The sequence below is a fragment of the Engraulis encrasicolus genome, unplaced genomic scaffold, assembly GCF_034702125.1.
Source record: "Engraulis encrasicolus isolate BLACKSEA-1 unplaced genomic scaffold, IST_EnEncr_1.0 scaffold_503_np1212, whole genome shotgun sequence".
Taxonomy (NCBI): domain Eukaryota; kingdom Metazoa; phylum Chordata; class Actinopteri; order Clupeiformes; family Engraulidae; genus Engraulis; species Engraulis encrasicolus.
This window is the reverse complement of record NW_026945812.1, coordinates 18,432-31,340: the sequence shown is the minus strand read 5'-3', so window position 1 is coordinate 31,340 and position 12,909 is coordinate 18,432. Positions and strand designations below refer to the sequence as shown.

The following is a 12,909-nucleotide window of genomic DNA, read 5'->3' as shown; positions in this document are numbered from 1 at the left end:
GAGACAAAGATAGTGCAACTCTCCTATGGCTTAAACCCAGAGGCTCCAGAAGGCACTTACACCCTCAACGTAGCTGCTGAACATAGCAAAAACTCACTTACATTTGAAGTCAAACAATATGGTAAGTTTAATTACATTCGGTATGCATTTGTACGGAATTTGTTTTCAAGTTGTTTGCTAATGAAAGTACACTGTAGGTTTATGTGTTTATGTGTGATGCTACGGGACACCTTTATTTCCCTTAGAATTAAACTCTCTCTACTCTACTACTATTCTCCAGTACTATGATGTAATCATAAATTGAAGTGTTTGCACAAAATTTGAGGTAATTATACTTTGTTCCGATGTATTTTTCAGCCTTTTTTAGCATTGTTTGCGAAATGCAATGATCACACGATATATTTTGTTTACAAAAAGGCAATTTGTAAGACAAACTCTTTTCTTTTAGTACTCCCCAAATTTGAAGCTTTTTTGAACGTCCCAGAGACGGTCTGTGTTGACCAGGAGGAATTGGCACTGAAAATGTGTGGCAAGTAAGTGACCGACTGGACAAACTGCATATAAATAAATAAAAATGTGTAACAAGTACTGTAAGTGAACAACTGGACAAACTGCATATTTGAGAAACACAAATTATGTCTGCTTATAAAGACTTAGTAAATAGTTAATTAACTATTAATTAACTAAAATATCTACATATAATATGTTCAAGATTTTACAAACAAATATTTTTTATTCATTTACAAACAATTTGCTTGATAAATATAAAATATTTTCCCGTCATTTACAAACGTTTGAAAATGTTTTGTTCATCATTTGTTCATTATTTACTAAGTGATATTAATGCTTTATAAGCAGACGTTATAATAAAATGTTACCAAATGAAATAAATAAGGACGTAAATCCAGATTGTGTAACTAACTGAGCTGAATCCCAATGTGTAGCCTCATAATGGGGGCCGCTCCGCCAGTGGAAGGCTGTAATAGTCGTTGAAAAGACAAAGTACTACACTACTATAACATAACACAGGGCCTTTAATAATGGCGACTTGGTCATTGTCTTTCTGGTATTAATAAGGAGTATTGTGTAAGAGGTGAACAAGTCAGCCGATGATTAATTGTAATTAGTAAGTGAGTGCAGATTCTGAATCATGCCTGCTGTCTGTATTAAAACCACACTTGAAAAAGATACTCTACCGTCATGGTCTCTCGAAGTCTTGGACATCTCAAATGGCACATTCGTTGGTTCTGGCACAAGGTTCCATGATCGTGGCACGAACACGCTTTCAGCCAGAAACCAGAAGTTTGGTCAGTAGTTTGATCAGCAGTTTGGTCTAGTTTGGTCAGTAGTTTGTGGCACTGAAGGCAGCATATGTCACATTGACCTCATCATGTGGTGAAAGCATTTTGATGGCGTTCCCTCCCATGTTCTCAGGTACACATTTGGTCAGCCTGTGGCAGGAACAGTTTCTATGTCATTGTGTCGGAAAACCTGGTCCGATGATGCACAGACCTGCTCTGTGGTGTCCCTAGAGGTAAGCTGACGCGGGTCTAGTAGTCAATGCCATATCAGGTTTTTTTTTTGCATGATGAACCAATCGTCCAAATATTTAAATCCTTTATCATGTTTAATGATTAAATCCATTATTTGAATTGTAAAATCCTTCCAATTCAAAATTCTTTAAGTAAAGAAAGCTCCCACACACTGTTCACATTTGCATGGTTTACTGTGACGGTTTGGTCTACTGACCTTCAAGCAATTTAACCTGGTTGAATTGCTTGAAGGTCAGTAGACTGATACGTTGCAGTAAACCATGCAAATGTCAACAGTGCCCGGGAGCTTTCTTTACTTTAACATTGGTGACCCAGGGGTTCCACTCCTATGCACCTGACCAAGGAGGTGTGCAAGAATTCTTCACTTACTAAAATTCAAAATTCTTGCAACGATTGTGAGTAACACAGAGCTTCAAGCTGAGGTGTGGAACTGAGGTATAGAAATCCATTCAAAGCAAAAAGTTTTTGGTTTGTTTGTGTAATTGTCACAGATGGATGCAACTGGCTGTGCCTCTAATGCATTCAAGATGGCGCCGTTAATGGAAGCCGACGATTATCCACATGAGTTGACATTCAATGCCACTGTGACTGAGGAGGGCACTGGTGAGTGTTTATATGGCCATTTAAAAAAAAGGCTTTGTTGACTTAGGGACCTATTGTTCTACATTCATTTCGCATTATTTATTTACATTTAGGTATCTCTGCGGCGGACAGCAAGAATATTAATTTGGACTACAAACTTGGGACACTCACATTTATTGATACGCCAAATGTTATTGAGAAGGGAGCAGTTTTGGATGGAAAGGTAAGAAAGTCTACCCTGACCCTGATATAATATAATATAATATAATATAATATAATATAATATAATATAATATACATCAGTTAACGTGATTGGAGAAACCACTTGTCTGACATTTTAATGCTACTTTAAATACAGTTTAAATTACAGAATCAATGTCAATGAGTGAGTTCATGTGTAACAGAGGTGTTCCCGCGCAGTCCGTCCCCTCCGGGCCGCGAACTTGCCTCGTCAACACATCGGTTCGGCAGTGGGAGGCACAGTACGATACCGCTAAGCTAAAGCCGGTGCGATAGCCCAGTGCTACCTCACTGTATTGAGGCTTCGGGAGGGAGGTTTACTAACGTTTCGACCTCAGGCGGTCTTTGTCAGGTGTATAGGTGACCTATAAAAATAAATCAGTGAGCAGTAATAGTGTGCGGATGTTCTTTGTTCTTTTACGCACGTTTGTTTGATCCAGCACCTGTTTTACTGGATGTGCGCGCATCACCTGCACTACTTTAGGTTTACTAACGTTCCACGCCACACTCTGCTAGTTGGCCTCCGTTACACATGCTAGCGGCCATTGTTGTCTGAAACAACTGTCGCATCTCACGTATTTTCCCCTTTGCCACTATAGAGCTTGAAAGTCCCGCCCCTTAGTTCCGCATTTCACGGGACCTAAGCTGACCATCTAACAGTAAATATCTTCTGATCTCAGTCATTATATGCACTGGGCTACAAATATGCTGTTTAAGAGACTAGATAAAGATTATTCATGCAGAAGTATACATTTTTTGTTCCGAGGCCGTCTACATGAAAAATGTGAAGAGACACAGCTTTCTAAAACGTTTGGGGGTTCGTACAAAAAATTAAACAACAATATCAGACACAACATATGTGGAGCTCGTGGCACAACTCGAATGGGATAGAAATATCATTTTAATACCGCTACGATTTTCGGCTAAAAACGCTGTTGAGGTCTCATGAAATCGGGGGAAGTGACGTCACGTTCAAGCTCTATGTTTAAACGTTGACTACGTCACGTCTCTGAAAATCCCGCGATCCTGATTGGTTTGGCTGCATGGCAGCTCGGGAGCAGGGAGAAACTGAAATTCCACCCAGATCCTCAGGGAAGCTCACGAAGCTGAGCAGAAACACACAATGATCTAGCGAGAGTCAGGTGAAAGAAAATGTGTTGTTTACCATGAAGTGTGAAACACAAAGGTGCTTATGAAATGTTAATGTTGTTATTAGTATTATTACTATTATTTAATGTGCTTATGATATGCTTTTGTACTTTTGTGTTCCTCAAACAGATCAAATTCACTCGTTACGATGGCATCCCCTTTGCTTCCAAAACTGTGTATCTGTTTAAAGGTCCAGAACGGAGAGCAGAACTCCTTCAGACCCTCACCACAGACTCTGATGGAGTGGCCCAGTTCTCTCTCAACACTAATACTATCAATGGAAACTTTAAGCTCATCGTAAGACAAACTGTGTGTGTATGTGTGTCTGTGTGTGTGGGGGGGGGGGGGGGTGCACTGGAAAGGTGCACTGTGTAGGATGTGGCCAGAGTAGGTACTGCAACTATGCTACTCATTGAAACTGTGCTGCCTATTGCCAAATATGATCTTTTCATGAATATTTACAAAGTAATAAACTAGTATTTACCGCCAGTATGGCCAAAGTACAGTCATTTTTGTAACTAAAATTTCTAAAACTATTTCTGGACATTCTAAATGGCAGACCATGGAGAACATCCCCTTTTTTATGTATGAAAAGTGCAATTTTCCCAGTCATAATGAATACTTAGCATTTGATGGTGGTGGTAAGTATTCATGAAAAATGTAGTTAGTGAATGGGTAACATGAATTCTGGAAGTAAACAACTAAAAATCTCTCACAGTGCACACCTTTAAATAATGCTGTGCTTGCAAACATCAAAGAGAGTCAATGGTCTGTTAGTGTCTTTCCTTCTTGGTACAGTGTCTTCAGGAAAGAAAACAAACTAACCACAGATTTGTTATTTTCTAGGCAAGTGGGTCAACTGAAGCCAAGCTGTACAGCCGCAATTTTTGGCCATATTATCGATATTATGACTCTGCGTCCAAGTCTGTGACCATACGGAAGGCGGAAAACAGCTCTCTGGTCATTGATCCTGTCAGGGACCGTTTCCCCTGTGACACGGAGACCCCCATCCCCATCACATACACCTTCGCTGGGGAGACCTTCAACATGGACTCTCTGGACATCATGTTTGTGGTATGTAAACAGTATCATGTGGGCATCCATGGTCGAGTGGTTAGGGAGGGGGTCTTAAAGTGATAGTCCCATTTTTGGAAATACGCTTATTTTACACCTCCCCTTGGGTTAAATAATAGGGTTTTACCGTTCTCCTGTACTTTCAACCGTTCTCTTGATATGGCAGTGCTATTTGTACCTCCAAGCTAGCAGTTAATATTGAGTCCTATGAGACCAGTTAGCCGCCAGCTGGTCTCATAGGACTCAATGTTAACTGCTAGCATGGAGGTAAAATTTGCACTGCCATACCCAGAGAACCGTTGAAAGTACAGGAGAACGGTAAAACCCTATTATTTAACTCAAGGGGAGGTGTTAAATAACCGTATTTCCAAATATGGGACAGTATCACTTCAAGATCAGAGGCTTACAGATTGGAATCCCACCCTTACGTCTCACTTTTATCCATGACTGACTGAAGTGCCCTCAAGTAAGGCACCTAATGCCACATTGTTCCAGGCTCCTGGGGGGGGGGGGGGGGGGGGGGGCATCGCAGGGGGGGCATGTGACATCTGATTTTGGGGGGGTTTTCCCCAAGGAAATGATTTCCTATCTCTCCAATAAGCAATACATTTTAAGCCCTCACCAATATTATATCATAAATTGTCATGAATTTGAATAGCATATGAAATGAACACACAGCCCTCTTTGTTTTATCTCACCAGTCACCTTTCCTTTGATTCTGCACAGCGCAGCGATCGTAAAATCAGTCTGCGCGAGTAGGCTACTGCTGTTGCATGGGGGGGCTCAGAAGCATTCAGAGCCTCCGACGGGGGGAATGGTGGGAAAAGTTTGAGAACCACTTGTGTAAACCAATACCCTGCACAGTTGAGAACCACTGGTGTAAACCAATACCCTGCACAGTTGAGAACCACTGGTGTAAACCAATACCCTGTACAGCTGAGAACCACTGGTGTAAACCAATACCCTGCACAGTTGAGAACCACTGGTGTAAACCAATACCCTGCACAGTTGAGAACCACTGGTGTAAACCAATACCCTGCACAGTTGAGAACCACTGGTGTAAACCAATACCCTGCACAGTTGAGAACCACTGGTGTAAACCAATACCCTGCACAGTTGTTTTGTATAAAAGCTTCAGCTAAGTGTAATGCAATGTTGTCATTTATGTGCAGACAATACGTGCACGATAGGAACCACGTCTGAGGCAGTTCCAAGAGTCGCGATAGTTGGAACTGAAATGGGCAGAATAAAGACCAAAAAAAGTGGAGCCACGCCCTGATGGAATGTCTGCTACCGTGCTAATCTAAAGCATGCAGGGCCGTAACCAGATTGCGTGCTGTACTGCATACTGTACATTTAGAATGCTTCAAACACTTCAGTCTAACTCTTAAGTTTGTTGTCATGAATCACTGCCTTGAGGATAAATGGGAGTGGCATATTTAGACTGAATTTACCATTGTTGATCATTTATCGATTTTCATCGTAGATACATTTTACATTACTAAAAAAAGAAATGCAGAGGACATGACCTCTGTGTCCTCAATGTTAGTTACGGCCATGATCCAAAGATGCCTTGTGTTGTGATGCGTTCCTTTGTGTGTTCCAGGTTTTCGCTAAAGGAGAGATTGTCCAGCATGTCGTCATGCAGGTTCCAGTGAGCAATGGGCAGCCGGTCATCAAGGGGAAAGGGTCCTTCAACTTATCTGTGCAGCCAGAGATGGCGCCCTCTGTGCAGGTGTTGGTGTACTGCGTCTTACCCAGCAACAAGACACTCATGGCTGACAGCAGAGTTTTCTCCACTGAGAAGTGCTTCAGAAACAAGGTATGGCTCCACGAAGAGGAAACTAGCTGTTTGGTAACACTTTATATTGGTTTGGTAACACTTTATATCCTAGTTAAGTTTCACAGTATTTCTATTTGTTGTGTTTGTCAAGTTAAGTCAAAGTAAATGATCAAACTGTACGGATGTGTGTCTGCAGGTGTCTGTGCAGCTCTCGTCCCCTACGGCCGTCCCAGGGGAGAGGAGCTCCCTGCAGCTGTCTGCCCAGCCGGGCTCTCTCTGTGGCCTCAGCATGGTGGACCAGAGCGTCTTCATCCTGGCTCCCGGGAAACAGCAGGATGCTCACAAGGTTACCACAGCAACAAACCAAATGAGTGTGTGTGTGGTGCTGGTAGAGATAGTAGAAGGCCTAGTCCGCGACACCAAGCTCCCGTTTCTCTTATTTTAATATAGTGATGTTTCGGGCAGCATGCCCTTCATCAGACCATGGTGAGACTTTGCTAGTTCTGCACCGAATCTATTTGAGACAGATGTGCGTGTTTTTCTTTGTTTAACTTGGTAGTAGTAGTAGTGACTATCAGAGGTGGTGAAAAGGCAAAACCAGAGAGAGTAGAGAGAGAGAGGTTCCATTGGCCCATTGTTTCCGGGTTCTATTATTGCAAGGAGGAGGGGGGGAAATCCCCCTTTAGGCAGACCTAGGCAGACCTAAGGACTGTTCTATTCAATGCTAGGAGTATTATGACACGCCCCTTTAGGCAGACCGGAACCTGGTCATGTTAGGTGCCCATAGAAACCTATTACAGTGGCATATCTCTATATACTTAAAGAATCTCTGGAAAAACCCTGCAAAATCTGTCATAGTAGTAGTAAGTAATAGTGAAGATTTGAAAGAAGGACGTCTGCATTTCAGTGGTGGTGACAGTGGAGGGCAGCAGAATGACAGGTGTGTCGAAACGACTGTCACTTTGTGCATGTAACGGAGGCTAACTCGCAGAGTTGGTGTGGAACGTTAGTAAACCTCCCTCCCGAAAACCTCATACAGTGTTGATGCCGTTGGGCTGGGGGACTGGTCCTTAAGTCCAGCGGTATCGTACTGTGCCTCCCATTTCTGAACCGATGTAGTTGACGAGGTTGCACATTCGGGCAAAAAACCCTCTAAAAAGTTAGCTCAACTTGAACTTGACCTCTTTTGTAGTCATGTCTTCTATCTATCTCAATTTTGCTAACGGCTTGCTGCTAAGGTACCCTTAGGAGAAGTAACCCACAAACAATTAATCACAGAATGATATGAGAAGCTCAAATATACAGTGCCGTGTGTATGTTTTTGCCCCCCTACTGATTTTTTTTACTACTACACATTGTCAAAAAGGTTCTATTCAAATCTTCTATTTCAATTCTTGACTTGAAAGGCCTGGTAGCAACCAGACTTGGGCAGCTGTGAAATATAACTCAGTTGTCCAAAAAAATATGATTAATCACTGATACCTCCTCGTTGTACTAGGGGGCAATTACTTTTTCACTCAGGCTCATGCAGGTTTTATGGCATTATTCTCTTAACAAATGAAGTAATCACTGAGAAACTGCATTTTATGTTTGCTCCGATCATCCTTGTTTAAGCTTAATGTTTACATTTGTTTGGTGATCTGAAAATGTTAAGTGTACCAAAGGTGTAATTTTTTTGTTTTTCTAAAACAGTAGGGGGGCAAAAACATGCACATGGCACTGTATCTCAAGTGACAAGATTCAACCACAGATGAGCGACAACGCTTTCCTACGGGGTGGTTGATTAAAGATATTTACTATGGAAATGATGGTGCCTAACAGCATACACATCACATTTAATAAATGAGATTTAAATAGATCGGATTAAGAGTTATTTTGCGACGTGTATATGGCACTTTCACTTAAATCTGATTAAACGTCTGGGGAAAAGAAAGCATTGCGATTGGACTGAGGACGCACGTGCTGAGCGAGCCAAATAAGGCGTGGGGGCGTGGTCGCCAAACCTCCGGGGAACTCTGTGTACTACCGGGACAGATGCTAATCTTCTGCCCGAAAATGAATTCCCTCAGTCGGACTCAAGGCTTGGGACATGCCCTATGGGCTGGGTCTTTCAAAATGCTAGTTAGCTTACCCACCTAGCTTAGAAAAACGAGTGGTCAAAGGGTGATGTGGAGTAACTTTGTTGTGCTTCATTACTTTGTGGGGCACTTTTACATCAATATATGGAAGCTACAACATGTACAGTCGCTTAGGGACTTTAAATTAAGCAAAACTTTCGTGTAGGAAGTGGACGGTAAGTCCTCCATTTTTTCTCACTCTCTCTCTCTCAATCAAAGAGCACAGGATCTTGGCACCATCGTGTGGCCAACGAGCATCGTGTGGAACGACCGGACTTATTGTTAATTCTGAATAAAAGGTTAGATGACAGAGAAACGCGTTTAATAGGATTCAAAAGAGGAATAAACCACCTACGTTAATCAGACTTAAGTTTAAATTTAAATAAACTTAAATCCAGTTAGGTAAGTGTTTACATTATATATTTAGAGTGGAATTAAGTTTTAATCAGATTTGAAGTGAGTTAAATCGGATTTAGATGTCTCATGTAAACATAAGGATTCATACTACAGTTACATTATATTCTGTACCCAGGGCTGTAGTGGTCAAATTAGAGGTGGGTAAACTATGAATTTTTTGATCAGACAGACCGTGACGCAACGCGACGCGACGCGACACAGCACAAAGCAACGCAAGGTGTCGCGAATCTGTATTGCTGTCCTGGCCTTATTCCATGACGTTATCAGTTAGTCTAAATCAATGACAGTCAACTACCTGTTTCTTCATCTCCTATATCTACTTTTGAAGTTGATGGTCGGCCGTGATCTACCAAGTCAAATCTAAGGATGTCAGTATGAAAATTTAAGATCACCATTTATTAATCAGCATTATTATGAACAAAATGTTTTTAGTAGGCTACTATGGCCGTATCTTTTCAGTGTGTTTTTAAAGTGTGTTGAATAGCCTATGTGTTTGCAGCACTGATAGTATGCAGACATAATTTCAGTCCTAAACAAGTCCTAAACAACTGAAACAATTTCAAAATGATCAACATTTGGTATATAAAAGGAATATGTAGGCACATAGGCCCTATTTCTAAAATATGATGAAGCATTATCAAATGCCTTCAGTGGTACAAATTAAAAAGGGCTCAGAAATTCACCATTTGTTATGGGTAAATAGTAGGCTAGTTAAGTTCAATCTACTATGAGAGAGAGAGAGAGAGAGAGAGAGAGAGAGAGAGAGAGCTCATTGGACAACACCCCTGTTAAGAGTGAGGTTTTTTTTTTTTCAGCTCTCTGGGACAGTAGCACAGCAAAGGCTTTCTATTGCTGAGTTTGGCCAATAGTTTTTTCCACAACTGGAGCAAGAAACAGCACAAATTGAAGTGAATTCCATATGTCAACTACTAACATTTCCCTTACACGCCGCACGCGATGTAAACGCAGTTAGCGATGATGCATGCGATTAGCGATTTGGACGAAGATCCTCGCATCTCGCCGCGTCATAACGCATCGTTGCGCACATGTTCTGTTACTCACCCGATGTTACATATTTGCACACATGAACCAACGGCGGCAATACCCCCACAGTCACTGCCTAATGCTTTCCCCTCATTCTGTGTTACCCTGTGACTAATTATCGAACCAATACAGTACCAGCAGCTTGCTACATAGCCTACTGTTGAAAGACAGTTATTTATAAAGCACATTTAACGACTCACGTATATTGATCTCTGTCAGTCTTACTTTTTACTTGAGGCCTTTTGCTGGCATCTGCGCAAGAGGAAGCACTGGATGGTCTCTTCAAATATCTCCTAATACTAATATCCATGATGACTAACTTTGAACAGTTAGGCAGGCAACTACACAACGTGAATGTGTTTACATATTCCCTGGATCCTGATTGGCTCTCTCCGCTGCAGCCGATTGGAAGGTCACATACCCGAATACAGAGCAGATGAAAATGATTCCTACTAAAGCGAGTATGTTCAACAATATTTTTTAAATGACACCCAAATTTATTTTGGATTATTCCAACGGCAGATCACAAGGCGCAGGGAACTTTGACGTGCGTAATTGCCATTAAGAGCTGCGTAAACGCTATTTAGAGGTGGGTAAACGCTATTTAGAGGTGGGTAAACGCTATTTCCTAAATTCCAGAGGTGCGTAAACGGCGTTTACGTGCGTTTACCCTCCACTACAGCCCTGTCTGTACCTGAAACACATTCGCTACTTCATCATGTGAGGAAATTCTCAGTGAGGAAGTTATAAGTGAGGAAGCTTTCGTTGTGCCACAGAAATATTCCGTTATTTTACCAGAGAGTATCTCTGATTTCACTCTGTCTTTTGTCCTTCATGCTATGTTAGCTGTTTTCCTCATTACCGGTGTTGGAGTCCAGAATTGGTGATGTTCAAGAGTTCCATTGTTCAAGGAATTCCATACGAGTGGAGCCCTCTGGTCCTGCCGGAGTTTTTGAGGTACAACAACCATCAACAACAACAAAACCAATAATGTAAATACACTATCCTCCTTATTACTTGCTGTGTGTGTGTGTGTGTGTGTGTGTGTGTGTGTGTGTGTGTGTGTGTGTGTGTGTGCGTGTGCGTGCGCGCGTGCGCGCGTGCGTGCGTGCGTGCGTGCGCGCGCGCGTGTGTGTTCACGGCAATATGTTCTTTTTCAGTGAGCATCTATGTTGTGTTTGTTTCTGTTGTAGAGATTGGGACTAAAGGCCATTACTAACATGGCTGTAGACAAAGCCAAGTGCAAAGAGCTAATGAGTAAGTGAAGAGTTCATACTTATTTGTGTTTAAGGGTATGCATGTGTAACAGGGTGATGTTACACAGATTTCCAACTTTTACTAAATCGGATACTCTTTTTTTAGTCACATCCAGTGATTGGATATTCCGTAGAGTTCACCAGAGTATCCAATCACTGGGCGTGACTAATTAGGCTGATACACTTGGAAGGGCACTGCACTAGGTTTTGAGATAGGCCTTGTGTGTCAAAGGCTCCATGAGTCGCCATGTTTTTGTAAAATTAGTAAACAGAAGTCAGGGGGATTTGCCTAACTCGTACTTCCATAGTTCTCAGTCCACCTTACTTCCATCATAAAATAGTGTAATGATTGTTTATGTTGTGCTTATGGGTGGGGTGATTGGTTGTGGAGCGGGGAGGGAGCAGGGATAGCAGTGGGTGACTTAATGTCGTGCACCTGTGGGCTAATTGGGGACGCGCTGTGGATCATTAGAGGTGATGGTGGCGTTTGGGAGTGGAAAGGAGAGAAATAGAAGTGGGAAGCACACGGTAGTTGTGCTGGGAAGGAGCAGAACGCTTTCCACGTCGAGTCGCACTCGCTGTTGGGGGGTGGTTGCCGTTCGTAGTCGCTTAGGGCTACCGGCGGCGAAGATAGACAGCGGGCAGCGTGAGAGAGGGCCGGGCTGCTAGGAGTGGAAGCTAGCGTGTGCCTCACGCTGAGCTACACTCGAGGTTGGGGGGCGGGGGCCGTTCGTAGCCGGTTAGGGCTGCCGACGGTGAAGACAGTTATCGGGGTGCGAGGTGAGTAGGGCCGGGAATTGTAGGAGTGTGGACTCAACGGTGCGACTTCCCAGCCAGGAGTATTCTGGCCTCCCATTCACCACCAGAGCCTCCACTCGCTTCTCAGCGTCGTACCCAGACCCCGGGAGAGGGTCTTGTTGCTCCACGGGACAGCTAAGTTTTAAAACGACATCGAGTGTGTGTGTGTGTGTGTGTGTGCGTGTGCGTGTGTTTTAATTATGGCCATGTGTGCGGGCGGGGAAAGTCGCGGGGAAACCAATGTCATGTTATAGCCCTAGCCTATTGTGTGTACTATTTTGCATGGTTTATGGTGTGCAATACCCTTGGGGGAAATAATGTATGGGGTTTGATGGGTACGCATGTTTAGCTCCAGTACTGTAGTGGGGATTTTGCATGTCTCGTGTGTGCCTTAAACCTGCTAAAGTTTGATGTGTGCCAGCATTCGAATTTAGTACCGTAGTTGTGTGGTGTGAATCCAAGTGTGCCGTGCCTTGGGGTTAATGTATTGGGGTTAGATGTGTGTTGCCCGTCAAATTGTGTACTGTGTGGAGGTGTGTATTTAATAGACTAGCCTGCCATGGTTTGGCCGTGTGGGACTTTGTAGTGGTGTGTACAGCCGCTGTTCCATGTGTTGATTCGCCCGCGGGCTCTGACCCCGCTTCGTCACAGGCCCTTTTTAAATGAATTTTTGTAATAAATAAAATTGCTGTTTTTCCTCTCCAAATTGTTGTCTGCCTAGTACTCTGTTCTCCGACTCACACTCAAGGTTTATTACACTGGTGGCAGCGGTGGGACTCTTCCCTTACGGAAGTGTTTCTTTTTTTTTTCATAAAACCTAGTGAGTGTGGTAAATATGTCGGTGACGGAGGATAGGCCTAATGAGGTTAGACCTGCCGGGTCGGGCTCTGTGGGGC

The 12,909-nt window shown here is 42.9% G+C and overlaps 1 protein-coding gene across 1 annotated transcript in view; it reads left to right on the top strand.

Annotated features, from left to right (window-relative positions):
• Nucleotides 1-466: 466 nt before the first annotated feature.
• The window catches only part of LOC134444303 (alpha-2-macroglobulin-like), a gene marked incomplete at both ends in the record, with an annotated part of 29,703 nt that continues 17,260 nt past the window's right edge, over nucleotides 467-12,909 (top strand). The window contains 9 exons of the mRNA XM_063193646.1: nucleotides 467-533; nucleotides 1,435-1,534; nucleotides 2,045-2,156; nucleotides 2,556-2,617; nucleotides 3,654-3,821; nucleotides 4,467-4,598; nucleotides 6,205-6,420; nucleotides 6,578-6,727; nucleotides 11,153-11,216. Coding sequence (XP_063049716.1) covers nucleotides 467-533; nucleotides 1,435-1,534; nucleotides 2,045-2,156; nucleotides 2,556-2,617; nucleotides 3,654-3,821; nucleotides 4,467-4,598; nucleotides 6,205-6,420; nucleotides 6,578-6,727; nucleotides 11,153-11,216 — 1,071 coding nt within the window. The remainder of the gene's footprint in view (nucleotides 534-1,434; nucleotides 1,535-2,044; nucleotides 2,157-2,555; nucleotides 2,618-3,653; nucleotides 3,822-4,466; nucleotides 4,599-6,204; nucleotides 6,421-6,577; nucleotides 6,728-11,152; nucleotides 11,217-12,909) is intronic.